Source organism: Chiloscyllium punctatum, chromosome 14 (assembly GCF_047496795.1).
Source record: "Chiloscyllium punctatum isolate Juve2018m chromosome 14, sChiPun1.3, whole genome shotgun sequence".
Classification (NCBI taxonomy): domain Eukaryota; kingdom Metazoa; phylum Chordata; class Chondrichthyes; order Orectolobiformes; family Hemiscylliidae; genus Chiloscyllium; species Chiloscyllium punctatum.
Genome location: NC_092752.1, coordinates 38221592 through 38248192, shown reverse-complemented (window position 1 = coordinate 38248192; position 26601 = coordinate 38221592). Strand labels below are relative to the sequence as shown.

General features: G+C 39.5%; 2 protein-coding genes across 5 annotated transcripts in view; one reads left to right on the top strand and one right to left on the bottom strand.

Annotated features, from left to right (window-relative positions):
• fgf2 (fibroblast growth factor 2) overlaps positions 1–8295 on the top strand; it is a 108126-nt gene extending 99831 nt beyond the window's left edge. Inside the window, exon 3 of the mRNA XM_072584200.1 lies at positions 1639–8295. Coding sequence (XP_072440301.1) covers positions 1639–1827 — 189 coding nt within the window. The 3' untranslated portion in view covers positions 1828–8295. The remainder of the gene's footprint in view (positions 1–1638) is intronic.
• Positions 1–26601, bottom strand: part of nudt6 (nudix (nucleoside diphosphate linked moiety X)-type motif 6) — a 222832-nt gene that overhangs the window by 81127 nt on the left and 115104 nt on the right. For 3 of the 4 annotated variants that reach the window (XM_072584196.1, XM_072584198.1, XM_072584199.1), the window contains 2 exons: positions 7556–7610; positions 4449–4852 (listed from right to left, as the gene is read on the bottom strand). In XM_072584196.1, coding sequence (XP_072440297.1) covers positions 4449–4852; positions 7556–7610 — 459 coding nt within the window. Of the gene's footprint in view, positions 1–4448; positions 4853–7555; positions 7611–26601 lie in introns of those variants that run through there. The other variant, XM_072584197.1, reaches the window with a different exon arrangement.

The following is a 26601-nucleotide window of genomic DNA, read 5'->3' as shown; positions in this document are numbered from 1 at the left end:
GTACTACTCTTAAAGTTGATGTGCATAAGCTATTCCTTTTTCCTTTGGGATTTCTAACCTTATCTCCTGGAGTCTTCAGTTGGTCTACACACAACCTTCAACACCAAGGCCTTTGTATCTGTGTAGCCGGATTTTCTATTCCTGCATGGTCCACACTTCTGCCCGAGAGCTTCTGACCAGCTTTGGAATGAAGTTTTTCCTTTAGAGTACTGAGTTTGCCACCTTTCTGCTTCCACAATTGTTGTCTCCACTTGTTGGGAATAGCATTTCAGCTGCTGACTGACTGTCATCTTAAAGTGTAATGCTGTTAAAGTCATAAACTAATTTGGTTCAAATCTGTTGCTTTCCTTGGTCTTTTGGATTTGTTCTACTCATGGGAGTCAGATCTGTACTGCTACAACAATATGGTATTTTCCCTGATGACTATTGCTAAATCTTGTAGAATTTGCCACTTCTGCCATTATGTAGTAACTCAGCAAATGTTTTTAAGTAGTTTGCAGTCACTAGACTGCCTTTTGTTTTGGGCCAAAATAGTGATTAATGATACACAGTGTGTCACTGTAGAGTATCTACAGAAGAGATACAGTTCTTCTTCAAATAAAAAGGTTTATTGTATGATAGAAAGAAGTACAACTCCATTTGGGTAAGACATGATTGTTAGGATCTTAAGCAGCTGGTAAAAATACATAACTTCCTCCAAAAGCCAGAGCAGAATGAGATACACTGGTGCAATAGGTGGAGCCAATATCACATAAACATTAACCCATTCAGAACCAATACCTTTATAAAACAGTGAAAGTTTCACCCTAAAGAAATCAATGCTGCACCTGCATTAAATTTTTTAGAGCAGCTGGCTTTTGAGTTGGTGGATCAATCGACTTGTCAGTTAGCAGGGAGACTGAAAACTATGCCCTGTAAAATTCAGCCCTCTGAAAATCTCTATCAAATTGTTTATGCTTTAAAAAAGTCAACACTAATGTGAGGAACAAGAGGATGACCAGAGTGAGGGTAGGGCTGTTCAGGGATAGTGGAGGGAGCTAGCACCTGGAGTCAGAGGAAATAGGGGAGGTCCTTAATGCATACTTTGCTTCTGTATTCCCTACCGAGAGGGACTTTGACGTTTCTGAGGTCAGCATGAAACAGACTAATATGCTCGATAATCCTGGGAGTTACAGACCAGTTAGTCTAATGTCTGGGAATTACAAGTAAAAGACTCTACACAGATACTTCATCAAACCTACACTATGGGCACCAGCTAGTCATCTTAAATATGAAACACTTACGTTCTAGGCATGCAAGAACCCTAATTATGTTTATCCACTCATTCCATTTCTCAACATCTAGTATTTTACTTCACTGACCTACTCGACTGAATGTTAAATGTCATATTTTCTGCCTCTGTCATTAACTCTGGAAGTGAATTCCACAGTGTCACAGCTCTTTGAGAGGTTAAAGTGTAAGAGGCTTATTTGGTCACCTACCATTATACACAGTTGTAAAAATGTGACAACAGGAAGTGAACACAGACTTAATTCTTTCTGAAACATTAAAATCTTATGCATGGACAAATAGATAAGAAATCCCCCATGTTGTTTTGAGGAAAAATAAACTATTATTTTACTTTTCTTTCTATTTCAGAAATTGCCAACAGATGAATGTTTCTTCCATGAAAGATTGGAGCCAAATAACTACAATACATATCGTTCAAAGAAATATGAAAGTTGGTATGTTGCTCTCAAAAGAACTGGACAGTACAAACCCGGACCAAAAACTGGACCAGGACAGAAAGCAATTCTATTTCTGCCGATGTCTGCAAAGTGCTCATAGTCTTTTCCAGCTGTTCCCAATTTATTTAAAAGTGGCAATTTTGCAAACACAAAACTGACATGACTGTTTTATTGCTGTGAAAGGCACCAGTGTACACAGTATCTTGTCGCCATGCTCTCAAGTTGTTTTGGCGGTTTTACAAACTGCAGTAAATCAGCTGTGCAATATCACGCTATACAAAATGTGATGTTTAGTAAAATGTTATCACAAATTTGTTTTTTAAAATCATGCAGAGTTAAACACCAAAATGTCCTGTATATAATCCCATATACTGGTTTATGTGGTAAATCATCAATGGTTAATTTTGGTTCATAACTGTATAACACACAGTAATTTTGATTTAAACTTGAGGTTAATGTTGTGATACAGTATTTACTTATCAAGTCATTCAAAGGGTTACATACACTACAGTCCCAATAACTGTTGCATTTGATTCCCTGACACAATTTGAACTGGCAACAAGTCCACAATTAGAATCGACCATTTAGGTGTTTCAATTTGCCCACTGCCAGATTGAAATATTTCATTTTTAAAAATATAAATTCAGTAATTCATTGGTTCTTTGTTTCATGTGCAGAGTCCTAAATATTTAACTTGGATGTATTGTTAACTATCCAAAAGGTGTTGTGGAAATGTTGTTCATTTTTGGAATGCTGTTTTACTGACTTTTTTGAATTATTAGCAACTTTTTCATTTTTTGTTTTACTTTGAGGACTGCAAAATAGATAATGGATTTTCTTAATTATGGGCTGGAATGATTTGAGGGTGACCAAAGAAAAGCAATGATCAATGTAGATTACTTAAATAAATATATGTAAATTAGGTTAGACTGGACTCTAGTCCTTTATGGCTATGGTCTTAATAACCAAGAATTACCTTAGCCATTAAATTAACTCAAAGTAGTGTGCATCAATATATATTGAGTAAAACTAATGAACCCTACAGGATTATGTGCTTTCTGTTAGAGACATTGAACATCCTTCACTGTCACAGTCAGTGTTGTGATAGTTTCAAATTATATAACTGATGCTCTGGACTGTGTGACACTGACACGTTCAAATTTCAACAAACATAATGCAGCATTGATTGGAAATTAGCACAATCAGATCATCATAAATACAGTTTCAACTGGACACAGCTCCATGGACACATATTTAAAAATACATCCGCCTTTTTTTCCCTGCAGTGCTCCCTTCCCTTCCATCGTACACGTTATAAGGAGACTGAAGTAAATCTGCTGAGTTAATTTACTTTTGTCTCTTCTCCCTACCCATCTTAGTCAGTCATTTTGCATAATTTTCCCAACATTGATTTCATATGGAACACATTATACTGTAGTCTGAAGAACGTTATTGAAGGTGATATAAAACAAATTGATACATTTATCATAAATTAGTTTTCATTTACCAGGAGCATTGTTTTCAAAGCCGTAAAAGTCCAAGGTGTTTGATGTGTGAAGCCATTATCTTAAGCCTCTGCCACAAACTCTGTTTCTTAATCACTGTTTGATTACTGGCCATTTGCTGAACTTGAGCCAGACTGTTTGCTTTGTTATTATTTGACCATTTATCCTATTTGCCTCTGAGCTGGGCTACACACAATCACACAACACCACCATCATCACGACTGCCTGTACAACCGCTGTACTACCTGTTGTCCTTCCTACTTCAGTTCATCTGTTGCTGAATCCTTCATCCATGTCTTAACTTCCAAATGTAATTGTGCAGCTATTCCAATTCTCTCTTGACAATCTCCAACCTTACACCTTTTTAACATTAAAATAACCCAAAACTGCTGCCTGAATGCTACTTTACACCAAGTCCTGGTTAACCATAACCTCTCAAGTTACTGACCAACATTGCTTGCCATCTAGCCATGCTGTTATCTTTAATTCAGTACCTTTTATTCAAATCTTGCTCCTCACCAATTCTGTAATAGCCTCCAGCCCACAACCATTTGAGAATTCTGCATTCCTCTGACTCTGGTCTTTTCCCTGTGTCCTCCCACACGTAATAGATTATCTTTAGTTGCCTAGCCCTCCACTCTGGAATTCCTTTCCTCAAGCTGTTTGCTTCCTTTTTCAAGATATGATATATTGCATAGAGTTAAATTGTATAATTAGCTCTGTAAATGCTTTTGGGGTGTTTATTCTGGTCAAAAAATACAGAAGTAAAATTTGTTGATATACCCAAACATAGTCTAAACAAAAATTGTTTAGTATTTTTCCCCTACTATTTTTTGTGAAGTTATAAATGAAGAATGAAATGAAAATATGCTGCAGGTTCATTTGTAAACACAATTTTGAAAAAGAAGAAATAGATGAATGAATGATAACAAGAGGCATTTTGTGTATATATATATATATATATATATCTTTAATTCAATATTTAAACATATGAACTATAAACCTGAGGGAATCTGTCATTTTTGAAATTGAAGTGATGTATTGAGAAGCTTGGTTTTTATAGATTTGGATAAAAATGTTGCAAAAATGTAGTTCTCAACACTGAACAAAATTGGATTTTACCCATTCTATATTGCACCAATTATTTGTTTATTTGATTGGACAGATAGAACAAATTCAATTTCTAATCTTCATAATAACTATTTTCCTTCATAACCTATTTGATTCCATTTGGTTGCAGCTTCTCGTATTTCTCTGGTAATTCTTTGTGATAAAGTTTGTAAAAAAGGCCTGTATAAACTGCTGGGAATTCTCTCATATTTACATCAATCTTGTCAAAGCCTTCCCTGTATCCATAAAATATCAGCTTGGCTATCCTGCTGGTTATAAGTGTTGTGTGTTCACTTCTGGCCAGCTCCTCCAGATCCATCCATTCACACCGCAGGCATTCTTCTTGGCAAAAATTGATGTCAAACGAGACAGCTTTCAGACGACAAACAATGTACATGTCTGACTTCCCAAAGGCTCCTGGATGGTTATGCTGTTGCCTGATGCTGAGAAGTGATAAAAATTTGGACCTTATTCCGGTCTCTTCAAATACTTCTCGGACAGCTGTTTCACCTAGAATCAATAGCCAGACTTATTTTTAAGCATTTTTGGAAGATGTCTGAAATGGTAATGTAACTACCAACATTTTGAGATTTCATACATTAATTGCAGAAGTGCAGCATTGCAACACCTACAAAGTCAGCATAAATAGCGTGCAAGTTTTTCATGGCATCTCACGTGTACACTTTCCAATTCTGGGTTTGTTGGCCTGCTATTTGGAGACTCATTCAATTACATTGAATACCTGTCAAAGCCCGTATGATCAGATTGAATGCTACAGCTTTAAGGCATGTGTCAACTTCCTCCATGGGTTGTGTTACTTTACCTTGAGAAACTGTTAGTTCATTTTTAGTTAAAAATCACACCCATCACTGGATATTATTAAAAAGAATGTAACCCACTCTATCATGGTACTGTAAAATAATTACAATATCAGAACTTCATAAAACTGTACAGGTATACCTTTGTGCAATTATGAGTATTGCAAGTAATTCATTTGCATACCCCATAAATTGAATGAATCTTGTTTTGGTCTACAAGACCAGATTATTTCTGCAGCATTCTGCAATAATCGTTCCTGAACACCATACATGGTTACTATCTTCATTAACCTATGCATTCTATTTTCCTTTTAAACTGTTCCTGATAGCAATGCTTTAATTTTTGTATAAATTACCTATTGCTGATTTAATATATCTAGATGTTTAAGTTTTTGTTTTGTTTGCATATGTGGGACATTATCCATTATAGCCGCTTGCTGATTCATACTGTTCCATCTGCAAAGAATAGTAGGGAACCAAGTTTGTTTTTAAATTAAGTTCATCTAGCACGTGCATAGTGGGGCCGCAGATTACACAAAGTAAAGCACTTCTGTCAAAGCTGGAGATAGTTGGGATATGTGGTCAATGGGCATTCTGTCATTTATTCTACATAAAATGTCAGTCTCTGATACATTGAAAGCCATTATTAACAATTTAATATGATAATTTAAACAAAGTGAAAACTAATTTTATCAATACATGTTTTGAAAAATGGAATGTTACTTTAAATCACAGAAAAGGTTAAGCAGATGTTTAACCTGTGTTAATGGCAATAAAGAGGAAGACAAGACTTATCTTGGTAAATAACTGATTCCATTAATTGTTTGGAATAAAGACATCAAATAATTTGTTTTAACTTAAGGTTGTCAATCAAATCCAGTTGCTGTGAAGACTTACAAATGCAAGTAAATATTATTCCAAAGTGAGATGTTTTTGTCAATTACATTTTACTTCATTTGATCATCCCTTAATGTTACTTTTTCAAATCACATACATTTTTCATTTATAGTAGATCAGCAATGATCTTTGCCGTTCTGTTTTGTACCAAATTCTGAAGTGCTCTGTATATGTTTCCTGTCCTTTTTATGACAGTTACTTCACAAGAGACCAATTTGATTAGGCTAACTCTTTAAGAATCAAAATATTTTTTGCAAGGAATTTTATACAAAGGTCCTGAACTTCATTGTCTCAGCACAATAAAACCCCAGCTGAACAAAAAAAGAACTTAATCGATACCCACTAGCAACAGCATACTGGCCTCTGCTGAAGGTTGTAAATCCCTTGCCAATGTGAATATTTATTTTAACATACAGATGTAAATCTGTAAAACAGGTTTAGCTTGATGATAATATAGCATACACACTGAGCTTTTATGCCCAAAATTGCTTAAAAGCATTTCAGGCATAAAAGAAACAGCACAGCTGCAAGAATTAGACTGTATGTGAACAAATTTCAGAATTATCCAATGCATTCTCGATGCAACAAAACACTGATAAGAGGACTCCTTTGAGTTGGAATTAAGTGAGTTTTTATTATACAATTTTTAATTCTGATATTCTTGAACAGCATTCATTTAAATCAGAAAGTTTTAAACTTGCAATATTATTCTCGAAGCACAAGTATTTTCACACTGACAGTTTTGTGCAAAGGATAAAATGTTACAGAAAATCCATTAGATTATTGCCAGTAGCAAACAGACAGCAATAAAAGATAAACAATGGTAAATCAATGTTTCTTTTTTTAAGTCATCCTATAATGAGATGGTCAGTTCTTACTTCAAATATATGTATGAGTACCCCCTAGTAACATGTTACAGACTGGTAAATTAAAAAAACCAAATTATCAAAATTGTTTAAACATGAATTTAAAATTGATTCAATTAATCTAGCGATCTGTTTCTCCACCAGAATTATTTGCCAGCAGTGGAATTGGTCTTGTACCCTTTACAGTGCCTCCTAAGCACCAAATGATTTGTTTTCACAAAACCGGTCTTTCTTTGATACGTAACACTCAGCTGACTAGATTTATAAAGTAAAGGAAATCTTAATTGGTTATTTACTTTTGTTAGCAACACCCTAATATTTTTTCTTTTTGTTTAAATAATTTAGTTTTAGTCAATTAAGAATTGAGTTTTATAAGTTAATAATTCAAACGCTGTTTTAAAACTATAACTTGTTTCTTTTACAGTGGAACTAATAAATCTACAAGTAACGTTTGAATACTGAAGTCTAAGTAAATCCCAAAACAACCAAAATTATTCAAAATGGAAATGCAAATATATTTGAGAATATTTATTCTTGCTCTTAAATATTTAAAGTACTGGAGGGCAGTGGGATGGCATTATTACAGTTGTTGGCTTAACACATTCAAAGCTGCTTTATTTATATGTACTCACCAATATCTTCACCCAAATCAGAGAGGCCTCCTGGAAACTTCCAAGCATTTTTTATCTTTTAAAAAAAAATAAAAGTGCAAGTCACTAAAAGTAAACTGTTATAAATGTGATATAATATTACTCGCTACATTTTAAAACACCTTTTAAAAGCAAAACTATTAAAATGCTTTCTGTTGATTTTTAAATTAAATAAAGCAGCTACATTTTTTTTAAAGTATGTGAAATGATGACAGTGTTTCATTCTACTGATGCTCTAGGAACAAATGGGAGAGAAGTGTTGAGTTTCTTTTCAAAGAAAGGAAGCTTATTTCCTTTTAAAAAGAAAACAATTGAAAAATGCTGCTAGTTCTTAAATTAATAGGGAGAGTAGTGGAGTTGATTTTAAAAAAGACAAGCTGCTATGTTTAGAAACTTCTACAGGCTGCAGCAAGGTTGTAATCATACTAATGCATTATTGTATTAATTTTCAGTAGTGGCCTTTTGAAGTGTGTTGATGTATTTGAATCCTGTTCAATGTACTCAATGAAAGTTTGTATTATGTAGTACTGTCCTGTACTGCACTGGTTTAAAAGTTTTTCCTGTATTATCTGGTCTGTTTAAATAGATGAGAATTGTTTTTTGTATTTCAATGTCTATCTAATGAAAACATTAAAACAACTGTTCAAGTCAATTCTGGATTGTAAAATTTGTGTAGAGTCCCACCAAAAGCATTAAATTGTTTGAACGTTTTTTGCCATCAATCTGATTTTATGTCTATTGGATTTAATATGAAATTATTGCAATGTGGTTTAAATAATCTGTACAGATTATAAAAAGGAAGCAAAGGTAATTAGAATGCCTTCTGTGTTCTGGTCAAAGGTGTTCTGGAGACAACTTACATTTAACTATGATCAAAGTGCCTCAAACATTCTGGGGAAAAACTATCAGTATCAGAATCATTTTTATAGGTGTTATATTTTTTTAGTATTTTATGATCCTTGGGCTCATTCCTATAACATGGAAAATAGGAGCAAGAGAGGGCCAAACCTATTCCATTTAACTGGTTCATGTCTGATCTACCTCAGGACTTTTTTCCCCACACTATCATCTTATCCTTTTGATGTCTTTAACAGCTACAAATCTATCTGTCTTAATGATAAATATAAACAGATCTCTTATCCTGCACCAAGTCACTTACACCTTAGCCTGTGCGATAATTGGATAGTGTGAGCTGAATTGAGCTGAAAAACCTCATCCCTGAACTCTAGCTCACTCAATGTATTGCTTTCATTATATCACCTCTTGCAAAGTGATCTAGATTTTGATACCTGGAAAAGGAGACTCTACTGGATGGTTTTATTTAGTGTATTTAATGCAGTTCGGTTGCAAACACATTTACAGTGAACTTGTAATCCACTATTTCCTCACAATCACAAATAAAGAATCATCCCCGTCTTTCTGAATTACAAGCTGCCCTTGGGTGACGTGATCTGAAAACACGTGCCTAGATTTTCAGAGACCTGGAGACATGAGAAGTATCAGGCAGAACCTGGATCTGGAAGTCCTGCCTCAATTTCTGGCTGATTCTATTTTCACCAAGGAAGTTGAGGAAGAGGAATTGGGACCAGAAGAATGACTCTCATATGATGGAAACCCAAATTCAATTCAGCCACTTGAACTTAGTCTTGAGTATTTTCAGACTAGGCACAAATTCTTGTGAAGATGGGTTAAGGGACTGGGGGTTTTCATGTGGAGAGGTGGGTATAGGGAATCTGGAAATTTCCTGGATTGGTACTGACCATGCAGCAGAAAGCATGTTGGATGGCATAATTTTTGTTCCATGGAGTTGGGTATGTACTTGAAATAGACTGCCAAGTCCATAAACAGTTTTGGAGGTGGCCACAGACTGTCAAATGCCAAAGTGGGATTGTTAAAAGAGATAATTAGCATAAATTAAGAGGCCAGACTTCCATTATTTTGAGTAAGTGCACACCAGGGAAAACATTGTATGATTTTCTTTCTCTTGACTCTGTTTTGTCAATGGTACAGCATTTGTTTACAAAAGATAGAGGTGTCAATTAGTTATAGTTTCTGATAACAGTGGTTTAAAGTCACGAATAACTTTTATTTAGCTTTTCCAATTATACAATTGATACACATTTCACAAACCAATTAACTCTACAGTAGGGTATGGAGGATATGAGGTGATACTAGGATGGGTGGAACAGCATGAAGCAATGAAGGGGCAATTGAAGCAGGAGAAAAAACATAATGGAATGAGAGTATTTATGAGATCTTTTGAGGTTTTCTTTGAGAAGGTTCCCACATCTAGACAATGGTTCATAAAGTTCATCATCCCAGAGAGGAATTGAGGTCTCTAGATGTTGACCTGACTTCATGAAAATTGCAGGAAAACTAGGAGATTCCCATCTCCACGATAGTGCAGGCCATAAGTGGGACTGTTTACACATTTCTCCCATGCTGATGAAATTTGGAAGGATAGGAATTCTAGAATTGGGTCTCATCTGCTTAAAGATCTGTGTAGTCTCTCAACTCTGCAAAAATCCAGCGTAAGCATTGAAGAACTGTAAATTTTAAAAATTGGAACTAGGTCTGAGAATTGAAAAACCTATTATAGCAAATTCAGTATCTGTTTCTTCAAAATGCTAAACGCTATCATCAGAGCATTCCTAATGCTTGATTGCTTTCCACAACCTATTGTCACCACAGTGGACCTGTAAACTGTTCGATTGACAATTTAAAGGTTATTGAAGAACTACCCGTCTTTAATAGTTATAAATACAAATGTTTATTTTTATACAGGATTAATTACATGGATGTTAAACACATTGAATGGACTTTTATGAATGATAATGGTTTTATTAAATAAAGTCTGTATTAGATATTTATTACTTTATTTAATCTGAGCACAGTTTTGGAGGTTTGTCAATGGTGGATTCTGGGTGAGTTGGCATGGAAGGTTTAAGGACAAAGGATGATGGGTGGGGGAGTATAAGTTGGCATAAATCGACATGGGAAGTGGACAGGGTATGAGGGGCAAGGATTAGAGCACCTAATCATTCAGAAAATAAGTGGGATGAAGTTCCAGAGAATAAAATATACCTTTTAAGTATGCCTTGGAATTCTGCATTGCTGTGGCTGCCACTGACCTGCATCAGTGTGGAGGAAAAAAACCTCATCTTCTGCCTTGGGAGCCTACAACCACAGGGCTTCAACATTGAGTTTAACAGTTTCCAAATCTCCCCTCCCCCCAGATCCAACCCTCCGACTTGCCTCTGCCCTCTTGACCTGACCTACATGTCCATCTTTCTGCCCTTCCATCCGCTCCACACCTTCCACCGACCTATCACAATCACCTCCTACTTTCAGCCACCTATCACCATCCCAACTACCTTTCTCCCAGCCTCACCTCCCCATTTATTTCTCAGCCCCCTTCCCCCCACCCCCCTCCCCGTCCTGATGAAGGGTTAAGCCTGAAACGTCGACACTCTTGCTCCTCAAATGCTGCCTGACCTGCTGTGCTTTTTCCAGTGCCACACTTTATTGATTCTGACTTATCCAGTATCTGCAGTATTCACTATCTCCTAATGCCTCTGTTCCTCATGTTACTTGCCCCAAGCTTCCCTGGAATGAAGATCCTGTCAGCATTCCAACCCCTTCCCTAGCCTCCAACCACAACCACCTCCACGAGGGTGGCATGAACTTGGAAACTTCCCAGCTCTCTGAATGCACCCGAAACAAAATTCCAGGCCACAGCCCATAGCATGTTGTCAGCATACACAAATCTCCTTCACCATCACTATCCTTCTCAACAATGCAATGGTTTAAAATGATTAACATCTGATAGTGGATGCTTGCAAATTTTCTCAAATGTAAATTTAGCTAAATTGTCGCTTAGCTAGGTGGAAATCCTCTCACTTGGTCTGATTTTTTATTTTCCTGTAGAGTCAGAGACCTACTGGACAGGGAAAAGCCCTTTGGCCATCGAGTCTGTGCCGGTCAAAAGAAACAACCTACTGAAATGCTCACTCTTGCCTCCATAACCTATAGTCAAACCTAGAAGATATTCTAAGCTGATCTCCCACATTCTACCCTCTGTAAACTTGAAGTTATTCAAAGTATTGCCGTCTCCGTCTTAATGTGCAGAAATCTACCTCTCGATCACCTCTGTGCTTGCTGACCTATTTTGGTTGTCAGTCAAGAAGGTCTTGATTTTATAATTCTTATCTTTGTTTTCAAATCCTTCTGTGGCCTGTCTCTATAACCTCCTCCAAATCCATAACCTTATTCTAGTCTCTTGAGTGTCCATGATTTTAAACACTCCATCATTCATGATGCTCCTTCAGTTGTTAAACCCCCAAGCTCTGGAATACTCTACCTACAGCTCTCCACATGATGACCCCATTTAAGAGTTTTTTGAGCCTTTGACTGAGCTTTTGGTAATCTGTAATATGGCTGAGAGTTTGTCAACAGTATGTCATTCCTCTGGATGACTTCTTTTTCTTTTTTGCCCCTATCCCATATGATTATAATCAATATTAGAAGCACCAGTGTCTTGCACAGAAGGCACGTTCAATTTGGTGGTAAAGGAAGCTTTTCATTGATAACCCTCTGTCAGTTGATAACTTTGCATCAATACGGCAACCTGTTAAAGTGTGTTGTGTTCAAAGAGGATGCCTGTTCATCACTGCCAGGACATTCCACTGATTAAGAGTATGGCATTCTTTGAAAAAAATATCTGATTGCCAAAACAGACCGATTCCATGTTCAGCGATGCCTTTCTGCACGTTCCCCTTCAAGCTGTTGGGGAAAGGCAGGAGGTGCACCTTCCTGAAAACAGCTTAATGAAGGCTTCCTGCCAGACTAAGAAAATATAGGAGGGGAGGAACTGTGGGATTATGTACCACACCTTCGTCCAGTCCAAGAGAGAAGTGGATTTCTGACAGCACGTGCCACATGTCAATGTTTTGTGAACACTCGGATACAACGTTTCAATGATAGGAACACGTGATGGGGTGCCCGCAGGTAAGGGGGTTAAGTATCACTCAATATCATTGACTCTGTGCTTTATGCCATGCAGAACAACTATGCTCAATGTCAGGGAGAGGACAGCATATAGTTCATGACCTGAGGCACATCAAGACAGTTGGTGACAGAGGCTGAGGCTTGACAGGCTAGGAGTAAGGAAAAAATGACTATCATTGTGGCAATAGCATATATGCACATAGGTTATTATCCAAGCGCCAGGCCACAGCCAAGGCAGCAGCCAGAAGACTCTTCCTTTGGGGATAAAGAAGCATTGTCTCATCAAGTGTATGGTCATCTGCCTCATCATCCGCCTCTGCTAATACAATTACACCCACATGGTGTGCGGATGGGTCAAATAGAGATTCAGGTGCAAGCTGGTGAGCTCACCAGACATGTTCCAGCAGCTGAGGGAGGATGCGACAGCTGGTTCCTGAGATAATCGAGGAACTAATGAAAGTCAGGCCTCTCTTGAGCCCAAAACCGTGAACAAGCCTTTGGTCATGGCAAAAGGAAGTAAATGCAACAGAGAATAGATGTAAATATGGCAATGGTGGCAGAGATTATGCAGTTTTGCATGGGGTTCATACATACCATGATTTCTGCCATGTATCAGCCATTGGAGAGGTTAGAGGTGGGATGGAGAGGCAGGTTGAGCAATTAATCTGCAGTTGTAGCTCTGTGTAGCAATGGCTTGGCAGCAGGGAGGAATGACACATTGGACCTCCATCCAGGAGGCCTTTGCCATCACAGAGAGGTACTTACATACCAGGTGAAGGAGAAGTGTGTGTCAGCTACCCTGTACTTTCATTTTAGGATTCACCAAGCTTCTTCTCATCACCTCCACCATCAACCCCAGTAGATCTCTCAGGTGAGATTCAGTGCTGAAGCCCCCTGTAGGCTGAAACCTTTAAAGCCCCATAGCATGCCTGCCATGGTCTTATATCCATTATTACAAAGTTCTTTGATGGGTTAGTTATGGCACACAATGCATATGAAAAAGGGGCAGCATGGTAGCTCAATGGTTATTACTGCTGCCTCACATTGTTAGGGACCTGGGTTCGATTCCAGCCTCAGGCCTGTTTGGACTTTGCACATTCTTCCCATATCTGCATGGGGTTTCCTCCAGGTGCTCTGGTTCTCTCCCACAGTCCAAAGACAGGCAGATAAGATGAATTCACCATGCTAATTTGGCCATAGTGTCCAGGGATGTGCAGGCTAGGTGGGAATTGCAGGGTTACAGAGATAAGAGAGAGAGGGGGTGGGTCTGGGTGGGATGCTCTTTGGAGGGTCGGTGTGGGCCAAATGGCCTGCTTGCACGTTGTAGGAATTCCATGATTCAATGACACACTTCAACTCCAGCCTCCTAGATTGCATTAACCCACTATAATTTGCCTACTATCGTAATTGGTTCATAGCATACGCCATTTCTCCAGCCCTATACTCATTGATGGAATCTGGATAACTTAGTTCTGCCTTCAACACCAAAATTATAACCTAACTCATCTCCAAATTTTGAGACCCAGGACTCTGCTCCCCTGTCTTCAACTGGATCCTCAACTTCCTAATCTACAGATTGCAATCAGTAAGGTTAGACAACACCTTCTCCACAATAATCCTCAACACCAGTGCCCCACAAGACTGTGTACTCGACCCCTCACTATATTCCTTATATACTCACAACCATGTGGCCAAATTCAGCTTTGACTCCATTACAAGTTTGCTGATGACACCACCACAATGAGTCGGACCTCAAACAATGATGACACAGAGTACAGGATGAGACACATGGTTTTGTAGCTGGTGTAAGGATGACAATCTCTCCCTCAACTTCAGGAAGCATAGTTGAGGATACATGCCTGTCTATATCAATGGTGCTGAAGTGGAGGTGGTCGAGAGCTTCAAGTTCCTATAAGTACCTGATCAGGTGTACCTTTCTGTGGGAAGCCACGGAAGAGATTGCTGGGACCTTGCTGAGATATTTGTATCATCGATTGCCACAGGCGAGGTGCCAGAAGACTGGAGGTTGGCTAACGTGCTACCACCTTCAAGAAAGATGGTAAGGAAAAGCCAGGGAACTATAGACTGGTGAGCCTGACATTGGTGATGGGCAAGTTGTTGGTGGAAATCCTGAAGGACAGGATTTACATGTATTTGGAAAGGCAATGACTGCTTAGGGATAGTCAACATGGCTTTGTGTGTGGGAAATCATGTCTCACAAACTTGACTGCGTTTTTTTTGAAGAAGTAACAGAGGAGGGCAGAGCAGTGGAGGTGATCGTTATACTCCAGTAAGGTATTCGACAAGATTCCTCTTGGTAGACTGGTTAGCAAGGTTAGATCACATGGAATAGAGGGAGAACTAGCTATTTGGATACAGAACTGGATCAAGGGTGGTGGGGAGAGGGGTGGTGATGGTGGAAGGTTGCTTTTCAGAATGGAGGCCTGTGGCTAGTGGTGTGCCACAAGGATCAACGCTGGGTTCACTGCTTTTCGTCATATGAATGATTTGGATAAGCATATAGGAGGTATGGTTAGTAATTTTGCTGATGACATTAAAGTTGGAGGTGTAGTGGACAGTGAAGAAGGTTACCTTAGAATACAACAGGATCTTGATCAGATGAGCCAATGAGCCGAGGAGTGACAGATGGAGTTTAATTTAGGTGAATGTGAGGTGTTAAATTTTGTAAAGGCAAATCAGGGCTGGATTTATAAACTTAATGGCAAGGTCCTGGTGAGTATTGCTGAACAAAGAGACCTTGAAGTGCAGATTCATAGTTCCATAAAAGTGGAGTGACAGGTGGATAGGATAGTGAAGAAGGCATTGGTATGCTTGCCTTTATTGGTCAGTGCATTGAGTATAGGAGTTGGAACGTCATGTTGCAGCTGTACAGGACATTGGCTAGGCCACTATTCGAATACTGCGTGCACCTCTGGGCTCCCTGCTCTAGGAAGGATGTTGTGAAACTTGAAACGGTTCAGCAATAACTTACAAGGAGGTTACTAGAGTTGGAGGATTTCAACCAAAGGAAAATGCTGAGTAGACTTGGGCTATTTTTCCTTTAGCATTGGAGGCTGAGGGGTGACCTTATAGAAGTGTGGATAGGGTAAATAGACAAGATCCTTTCCCTGGGGTGGGGGAGTCCAAAACTAGAGGACATATTTTAAAAGGGGCAATATTTTCATGCAGAGGGTGGTGAGTGTATGGATTGAGCTGCTAGAGGAAGTGGTGAAGGCTAGTACAATTACAACATTTAAAATGCATCTGGATGGGTAGCTGAGTAGGAAGGGTTTAGAGGGATATGAGCCAAATGCTAACAAATGAACTAGATTTATTTAGGATATCTGGTCAGCATGGATGAGTTTCTGTGCTGCATATCTCTATGACTCTAAGTAAATATCACCAACAATCTATCCTAGGCAATCAATGTTAATACTGCTGTCAAGAAAGCACACCAACACCTCTACTTCCTCAGAAGGCTATGGAAATTTGGCAAGTTTACAATGACTTAACATTTTTTATTGATGCAACATAGAAAGTGTCCTATCCAGATGCATCATGGCAATTGCTCTACCCAAGACCGCAAGAAATTACAGAATTGTGAACATAGCCCAGTTCATCATGAAAACCAGCCTTCCTTCTAGTGACTCCATGTATACTTCCCACTGCATCAGCTAAGCAGCCAATATAATCAAATACCCCTTCCGCACCGGTTATATTTTCTTCCAATCTCTTCCATTGGGCGGAAGACACAAACTTTTGAAAACACATACCAACAGATTCAAGTACAGCTTCTTCTCTGCTGTAATCAGACTTATGAATGGACCTCTCATATTATTAGAGTTGATATTTCTCTGCATCTTCTCTATAGCTGTTACACCAAATTCTGCAATCTGTTCTATTACCCTGATGTACTTATGTAAGGTATGATTTATCTGGTTAACATGCAAAACAATACTTTTCACTGTGTGTCAGTAAACGTGACAATAATAAATCAAATCAAATCAAATCAAATCAAATATGAGACAACCAGGTGAGACCTTGCACAGAATGCTTCCACCTTAGCTGGTGATGTTGGGGTTGCACTTTGACATCATGGTAGTAAAAGAAAATTGAAAGGAAGTATGAATGTTTTTAAAACATCATTTAAAAAAATAATTTATTTGTAAACTTGAATTTGTAACATTGTGGAGATTTCTATATTGTTTTATTTAAAGGTCAATGAAAAGACATGGGATTTTTTTTAAAAACAGGCATTTCTTGGAAACCACATGGTTCCAGACATTGCTGGTCTCATTGGTTGAACTCACTTCAGGGAAAATAATCTCGCTTCTTCTAAACTGAGAGGGTGCTCATTCTGTTTGGAAATGTTGTTTGGATTTTCAGCTGGGAAGAAACCTATTGAATGATAGAAGCTTCACAGCTCAGTTCTCCTGTTTCTGGAAGAATCCTTGTCGTGGATCCACAATGGTACCTATAGCTTTGCTCCAAATGCTCTCAATGAGGAGTCTCTAAATAGCACCTGAAAATTTTCCTAGTGACAACTGAACATGTTTGTTTACTTCCAATCTTGGTGCACCAGAATATCAGACTGACAGCCACATGAACATCTCAAAGCTTACACTTGTGTTGCCTTGAGGAGTTCAAACTTATTAGCCAAACTTTTTTAAAGTGAATTTCTTCAAACATACCATGTTTTTCCTTTAGTCTGATGTGTGTTGTTATTTAGACAGTAAATATTTATATTTCGAAAACCAATTTTGTATCCTTGTGGAATCAAATTTTGCTTTACAATAATCAATAATTTTCTATTTGTTAAGGAAACCAGATTGATGGATCTACATCTAATATAAAGATAGCAAATGATTAGCCATATCAGGAACCATACACATGGGTCCTGATGATTGAGAATTAACACACAACAGGTTTCAGTTTCAATCATTTGCCTCTCTTTGTGATAAAATAGATTTCTCCTCACCATCATTCTGAAAAATCCAGCCTGTACCCAAAACGTCTGCAGGGTACACTGTTTACTGCAGGTATTTGTACAATGCCAGCCATTTGTAAAGACCACGTTTTTAACATTATGTCTTTATTTTTGGACTGAGGACCAAACGGGAAAATATATACTACTTTAAACCAAGAAAACTAGAGAAGAAGATGTAGTTTTAAACAAGTGACTGGAACTCATTGTAACCTGTATTTATGTTGCTGCTTGGTTCAAGCAGTGGGGGAAGACGCTGGAGATTCATGTGCACTGTGGGTGCATGTTTCATACAGTTTTGTCCAGAGTCAGGTTATTGATTGGTTTTTCAATCAGAACTAGTTGTGTGAACCAGGAGTCGTCAGCATGACATCATGGCTATTGCTTGGCTCCTGGGCAGTTGGGACAGCCAGTACACAAACAATATAGAGGCAGAAAGTCTCCAGACCTTGAAAACACAGCACCACTCTCTCTCCTTGCAGGGAAGTAACAAAGGATTGAACAAGACTAGACAGTCTGATTCACTATTTGCCTATAAGCTGCTATTGAGAGTTACTGAAAGACTGAACAACCATGCTGTGCCTGCAGTAAAGAAGTGAAAAGACTTGGAAAGAAGTCTGGAGACTAAAAGGACTTGGAAGAAGTAAGAGAACACCTCATTGAATCCTGTGGATCAATGCTATTGGACTGTGTTCCTTAATATTTTTTCTCCACTCATAACATCTATGTTTTTCTATTTGTCTATGTCAATCTGCTTGTGTGTTGGGGTTTAAGAAGGTATGCCAGTTAATAATTCATATTTTGCTTGCCTGTGATTAAAACTTTATATTTGTAATGAATAGTTTCTAGTTAAATATAGAAACCCAACACATTTTCCGAAGTGAGTTTTGACACAAACATCCACAAGAAAGATCTGTTGAATTTCATGATTTCTTATTTAAATGTCCCAAATGGTCATTCATAGCTAATATTCTGTCCAGACAAGCAGACTAATTTTTAACTTTGTGTCATTTCATATGTATGGGCAGGTAATGGTCACCCGACCTCTCAACTCCAACTTGTTTCAAACAAATTGCTCATTCTCTATTCAATGCTGGAGGGAGTCATTGCACTCAAAATGTTAACTTTGTCTCTTCACAGATACTGGCAAACCTGCTGACTTTCTCCAGCAATCTAACCTTGTCATTTATGACCCTGTCAGTTTATGCTGCAATATCTGCAAATTGTTGGAAGGGTCATGAACAATGCTTTCAAGTGACACTTATTCAGCAATAACCTGCTGAAAAGGAGTTATCTTGCATAAAGGAAAATAGTTGGAATTGTTGGAGATCATTCATCTCACTCCCAGGAAATTACTTTGACAGAACCTTCCAAACCCAAACTATCACCTAGAAGGACAACAGCAACAGATGTATGTAAACACAACCACTTTCCCGACCACACCGCACCATTCTGATTTGGAACTACTTCATAATTCCTTCCATATCACTGGGTTAAAACCCTGGAAATTCCCTTCCTAGTAGTACTGTGGGTGTATCTACATCCCAACGATTGCAGTGGAGTTTAATTCAGATAAATGTGAGGTGCTGCATTTTGGGAAAGCAAATCTTAGCAGGACTTATACACTTAATGGTAAGGTCCGAAGGAGTGTTGCTGAACAAAGAGACCTTGGAGTGCAGGTTCATAGCTCCTTGAAAGTGGAGTCGCAGGTGGATAGGATAGTGAAGAAGGCGTTTAGTATGCTTTCCTTTATTGGTCAGAGTATTGAGTACAGGAGTTGGGAGGTCATGTTGTGGCTGTACAGGACATTGGTTAGGCCACTGTTGGAATATTGCATGCAATTCTGGTCTCTTTCCTATTGGAAAGATGTTGTGAAACTTGAAAGGGTTCAGAAAAGATTTACAAGGATGTTGCCAGGGTTGGAGGATTTGAGCTATAGGGAGAGGCTGAACAGGCTGGGGCTATTTTCCCTGGAGCCTCGGAGGCTGAGGGATGACCTTATAGAGGTTTACAAAACTATAAGGGGCATGGATAGTGTAAATAGGCAAAGTCTTTTCCCTGGGACCAAGGAATCCAGGACTAGAGGGCATAGGTTTAGGGTGAGAGGGGAAAGATATAAAAGAGTCCTACGGGGCAACTTTTTCACACAGAGGGTGGTACGTGTATAGAATGAGCTGCCAGAGGAAGTGGTGGAGGCTGGTACAATTGCAATATTTAAGAGGCATTTGGATGGGCATATGAATAGGAAGGGTTTGGAGGGATATGGGCCGGGTGCTGGCAGGTGGGACTAGATTGGGTTGGGGTATGTGGTCGGCATGGACGGGTTGGACTGAAGTGTCTGTTTCCATGCTGTACATCTCTATGACTCCATAAGAAGGTAGCTCACCACCACTTTTGCTGGGCAATTAGGGATGGGCATTAATTGTTGGTCTAGCCAATGATGTCCACATCATATGAATAAATAAATTGCACATGCTTGACATGCTGCATATACACTGCTGACTTTATTCTTACATCTCAAAATCTCCCACCCTGTCTAAAAGTTGGTTCGACCATGATGTTTCCTGCCATTGTGGTCTTCATAAATTCCCAATATCTCTCTTTGTAGGTCATTAGGCATAACTTAATGTAGATGGTCTGTTTGCAGGAGTGAGGAAACTGCTTGATTGAGTGGGAGAGTGAATGGTGGGGACCTCTTTGCTGTCCAAAATCCAACTGAGATCTTTAAATATCCACTTAAGGGTACATTCCACTGATATTCAACCAGTGAGGGTGGCCAAACCCCAAATGTTTTCCAACAGCCTACTGGGAGGAAGTCACTTGTTACAGGCACTCAGTGCCCAATAATAGGTTTCCTGTCCTGAAACTGGCCTCTTGGAAAGCCACTGTCCAGTCCTTGCTTCCAACCATTCCTCCACCTTGCCAAAACATCCTTTCCACAATCCTTTTCCTGCTCACAATTGCACCTATCTAGGAAAACATCATTGATCTTTCCGTTAACCTGAATGTAGAATCATCAGTGGCCACCATTCCCAGTTCAGTTCCCCATACTGAAAAGTTGGCCATCAGCTCTCAAGGACAGGTTTTCAGTTCGACTGGAGTCTTGTTCATGTGAAAGGCCCAATACTATCTGGGTAATTACCTGATGGTCTGATATTTGCTTCAATTAGTTCTTCCTCATCATTGTCATTAAATTCCAACCATTAATAGAAAGCTCACTATTTATTACAGTTCTGAGTTTTGTGTTAATTGGAAACTTGTGCTCTGTATACTCAAATGCTATTCATTAATATATATCAAAGAATATAGTGGGCCTAATTCTGTTCCCTTTCCCTCCAGTTTATATGTACATACATATGAACATATAAATTAGGAGTAGAGTAGGCCACTCAGGCACTTCAGCCTGCTTTACCACTGAATATGATCATGGCTTATTTGACAATTCCACATTACCACTTACCCTGTACAATTTTTCATTTCCTTGGTTATCAAAAACCTACCGACTTCAAAATATTAAAAGATTTTGCTTTTACTACCTTCAGAAGAGTTCCAAAGATTCACAACCCTCTGTCAGGAAATGTTTTTTCCTCATCTTTCCATTTAGCATCCAACCCTTGTTTTAAACTGTAATCCCAATTCACAAGAGGAAACATGTTTTTTACATCCACCATGTCAAGAACTCCTCAGGATCTTTTATACTTCAGTCAAAATGCCTCAAATTTTCAGTGAATATAAGCCTAGTTGTTCTATTCAAGGGATTATTAGTTTAATAAACCTTGTCTGAACCGCTTCCAACACATTTCCATCCTTTTGTAAATAAGAAGATCATTATTGTACACAGTATTCCAGAACTGATCTTATGTATGCCCTACATAACTGAAACATAATCTATCTATTATTATATTCCATTCACCTCACTAACTGTAACATTCTATTAGATAATCTAACTACTTGCTGTGCCTGCATGCAAACCTCTGGGATTCATGCATTACGATGCTTCTGCATCTCAAAGTGCTGCAGTTTCTCACTATTTAGCTAATAGTCTTTTCATTCTTCCTGTCAAATGGAGAAATTCACCTTTTTCCACATTCCACTTCATTTGTCAGATCATTTCCCACTTGCTCAAGGGAGGAAATTAATTGTCAAGAATTGTAAATACAAACAGCAAAAGGGTCTCTGAATAGATAAGAGAAAAGCTTAAGTAAATGTAGGATAGACAAACAGGAGGTTGGAAGAACACAACTAGCCTGGCAGCATCAGCTGGTGGAGAATTCGACATTTCGGGTATAATCCTTCTTGAGGAATGGGGGTGAGGGTAGGGGAGCTGCAGGCAAAGGGGGGGGAGAAGGGTATGGATGGGGATTGGAGCAGAGTGGTGAGGTAGTGTTAGGTGAATACAGATATTGGTTGATAAGAGGAATGAATCTGGTGGTAGCTGGAGGGAAGAGTCGGTTGAAGGGATGAAAGGGATGAGGCTGGCCTGGAAAGGCAGTTGGGGATGAATGGGAAGGTTATTTGAAATTTGAGAACTCAATGTTGAGTTCTCCAGGATGGAGGCTGCCCAGGCGAAAGATGAGGTGTTGTTCCTCCAATTTGCAGTTTGATTCATTGTGGCAGTAGAGGACATGTCGAAGAGGGAGTGGGAGGGAGAACTGAAATGGGTGGTGACTGGAAGGTCAGGCTGGCCCTTATGGGACCGACTAAGATGCTCGACAAAATGTGCCCTTACATTTGGTCTCACCAATATAAAGAAGACAACATCGGGAGCACCAGATACAGTAAACTAGGTTGAAGGAGAGGTAGCTGAACCTCTGTGTCACCTGGAAGGACTGTTTGGGAGGTGAGGTGTTGACAGGTTGTAGGGGAGGTGTCAGGGAGGACAGGGTTTGGAGGGGAAGGTGACATGAACCAAGGAGTAGTGAAGGGAATTGTCCTTATGGAAGCAGAGAGCAATGGGGAGGGGAACATATTCTTGGTGGGAGGTTTAGTTAGAGTGGGCCATGGAGGGGACATTGTCAAAAGGGAGGTAGATGTGGTGTCAGAGAGCTGGCTTTCAACCTCTGCTATATAGAGGTCCTTCCTCCAGATTACCAGTGCCCCACCTTTGTCGGTGGGTTTGATGATAAAATGAGGATTGGTGTGAAGTAAATGGAATGCTGCACGGTCAGATGGGGTGAGGCTGGAGTGGGTGAGGGGTGTGGAGAAATTGAGGTGACTGATGTCACATCAGCAGTCAGCAATAAAGAGTTCCAGGCCAGGTCAGAGGTTGGGAGATGGTGTCCAAATGGAAGAGGAAGATTGAAGGTGGGAGAAGATGTCCTTGGAGAGTGGTTGGAAATCTTTGTCAAAGAAGACAAGGAGGCGGTAGAAGAAGAGCTCTACGTCATGGCGGGCATGGAACTCGTTGAGGTGGGGTTGGAGGGGCATAAACATGAGTCCTTTGCTGAGGACAGACTGATCTATCCTCAGGGGTGGATGTTGTATACGTGGAAATGGCTCAGGGGTGGGGTATTGGGGGGGTGTCTTGAGGAGGCTAAAGGAGGAAGGACGGATGGGGCGATGTGTGGGGGGGGGAGTAGTTGTGGGAAGGAAAGGGGTGATGGGCTGGGGAGGGAATGTTGAATCTTGGAGGATGCAACTGGGGAAAAATAACAGGAAATGGCAAATACTTCAAATCAATATTTTACCCCAGTCTTCAAGGTGGAGGATACTATAAATATCCCAAAGATAAAAGATATCTGGAGTCAATTATAAAGGATGAAATTACAACATATCTGGATAGCAGTAACAGGATAGGTCAGAGTCAGCATGGATTTATGAAGGGGAAATCATGCTTGACTAATCTTCTGGAATTTTTTGAGGATGTAACTCTGAAGATGGACAAGGGAGATCCAGCGGATGTAGTGTACCTAGACTTTCAGAGAGCCTTTGATAAAGTCCCACATAGGAGGTTAGTGAGCAAAATTAGGGCGCATGGTATTGGGGGCAAAGTACTGACTTGGATTGAAAATTGGTTGGCTGACAGGAAACAAAGAGTAGTGATAAACAGCTCCCTTTCGGAATGGCAGGCGGTGACCAGTGGGGTACCGCAGGAATCAGTGCTAGGACCGCAGCTTTTTACAATATATATTAATGATATAGAAGATGGTATTAATAGTAACATTAGCAAATTTGCTGATGATACAAAGCTGGGTGGCAGGGTGAAATGTGAGGAGGATGTTAGGAGATTACAGGGTGACCTGGACAGGTTAGGTGAGTGGACAGATGCATGGCAGATGCAGTTTAATGTGGATAAATGTATGGTTATCCACTTTGGTGGCAAGAACAGGAAGGCAGATTACTACCTAAATGGAGTCAATTTAGGTAAAGGGGCAGTACAGAGTGATCTGGGTGTTCTTGTACCCCAGTCAATGAAGGCAAGCATGCAGGTACAGGAGGTAGTGAAGAAAGTTAATGGCATGCTGGCCTTCATAACAAGAGGGATTGAGTATAAAAGCAAAGAGGTTCTTCTGCAGCTGTACAGGGCCTTGGTGAGACCGCACCTGGAATATTGTGTGCAGTTCTGGTCTCCAAATTTGAGGAAAGACATTCTGGCTATTGAGGGAGTGCAGTGTAGGCTCACGAGGTCAATTCCTGGAATGGCGGGACTATCTTATGTTGAAAGATTGGAGCGACTGGGCTTGTATACCCTTGAGTTTAGAAGACTGAGAGGGGATCTGATTGAGACATATAAGATTATTAAAGGATTACCACTCACGAGGCAGGAAACATGTTTCCGCTGATGGGTGAGTGCCGAACCAGAGGACACAGTTTAAAAGTAAGGGGTAGGCCATTTAGGACAGAGATGAGGAGAAACTTCTTCACCCAGAGAGTGGTAGGTGTGTGGAATGCTCTGCCCCACAAGGCTGTGGAGGCCCAGTCTCTGGATTCGTTTAAGAAAGAGTTGGATAGAGCTCTCAAGGATAGTGGAATCAAGGGTTATGGAAATAAGGCAGGAACAGGATACTGACTGAGGATGATCAGCCATGATCATAATGAATGGTGGTGCAGGCTTGAAGGGCAGAATAGCCTACTGCTGCACCTATTGTCTATTAATCAGGTGCTGACAAGAAGAAAGACCTTACAACGGTCTATGCCATGAGCGACAAACTATTTGACAAACAAATAGGAATAAACGCAAACGAGTCACCAGGACACAGTGTCATGCATCCAAGGATTTTAAAGGAAGTGGCTGCAGAGACAATGGAGGCATTTAAGAATTCACTGGATTTCGGGAGAATTCCAACGTATTGGAAAACTGCTTATATTTGTGTTCAAGAAGCAAGAGAAAGTAGAAGACTGTAAGCAGTTAATTCAATAATTCTACAGTCTATTGTGAAGGAAGAAATAGCAGGACCTTTAGAAAAGCTTAAGACAAACAAAACAAACATGGTCTTATGAAAGGGAAATAATGTTTGACAAATTTGCCAGAGTTCTTTGAGGATGTAACAAGCAGATTTTCAAGAGGAACCAGCATATGTAGTGAATATAGATTTCCAGAAGGCGTGAGATCAGCTGCCATACAAAAGGTTATTGCATAAAATGGGAGTTCACGTATGGGGGTAATGCTATTAGCTTATATTGAGTGTTGGTTAACACACAAAAGACAGAGTTTTGGGATTAATGATCTTTTTCAAGTTGGATATACGTAACTAGTGAAGTATAAATCGTACGGCCACAATTACTATCTATATTAATGACTTGGAAATGGAGGCAAAGTGTGACACATTCAATTTTGTTGATGATGCAATAATAGGAAGGGCATGCTTTATGACAGCATAAGGAATCTTCAAGGGAATTATGACGATGCTGTCACTTTAAGAAGATTATTTTGTCTTTTTTCTGAAGAGAGGTTGTAAAAACAGAGGTGCCGAAAAGTCTAGGTTTAAGAGGCCTTTGGGTTTTGTTTTAAAAACAGCTTAATAATGACAGGGGAGTGGCCAGTTTTCCTAATTCAGGTTAGTTTTTTTTAGCTGTAGCAGTCACAAAGTGTGTAAGTCCAGAAGTGCTGAAAGCTTCAGTAAAGGATTCCTCTTACTTTCTCTGAAATCTCTCACTGGACGTTGTTCCACCTGCCTGTATGAATCTGCGTTTGAATTTACCTTTTTGCCAAGAGGTCTGTTTATAAGATGCTACAGGATTGGCTCCGTTAAGTTTTCCAGTAGTTAAATTATTCTAAATTCTGTTTTCTTTTGTTCATGTTTCAACACTAGTGTTTAAATAAATTCAGTTTTGCTGAAAGCCAAGTGATTTGGCAAGTTGCATCACACCTGGAACATCCACTTCACATCTGCATTTAAAATAAGAAAAAGTTAGGGTCTGGGCTACCTTCTTGGAATATTTTGAGGGGGTCTGGCCTGGTCTATATTAGGGATATAGAAAGGTTGAGGCAAAGCTCTGGCAGATAGAGTTTAAAAAGACAATTGTGAATTCATGCGCTTGGTAGGAAGAATCAAAAGGAACACTATTGTTTAAATTGAGAAAGACTCCAGAAAAGTGCAGCACAGAGGGATTTGGGTGTTCTTGTATGTGAAACGTAAAAAGTCAGCATAGTCAGCCTTTATTGCCAGGGAGTTGGAGATTAAAAATAGAATCATAGAATCCCTCCAGTGCCATTTGCCCCATCGAGTCTGCATCGACTCTCTGAAGAGCATCCCACCCAAACCCAATCCCCTTGCCCTATATCTGTAACCCGGGCCAGGGCCAATCACCTAACCTGCATAAATTTGGATTGTGGGAGGAAACCAGAGCAATAGTTACTAATGCAGCATCTGCTTTTCGTATCATACAGAAGTCAGATAATATACAGCTACTTGCTGGCTTTTGGCACTGAAAGGGAGACAGGTTTCATAAAGTTAAGTTCATTTTACAGCACTCCTTGAGGTCCAAAAGCAGCAAGATGCGACCCCCATTGACTCAAGGAAGCCATTAGGAACCACATTAACCAATTTCTGGTTCACAATCCTGCTCCCAATTTCTGAATTCCTCAACTCTATCC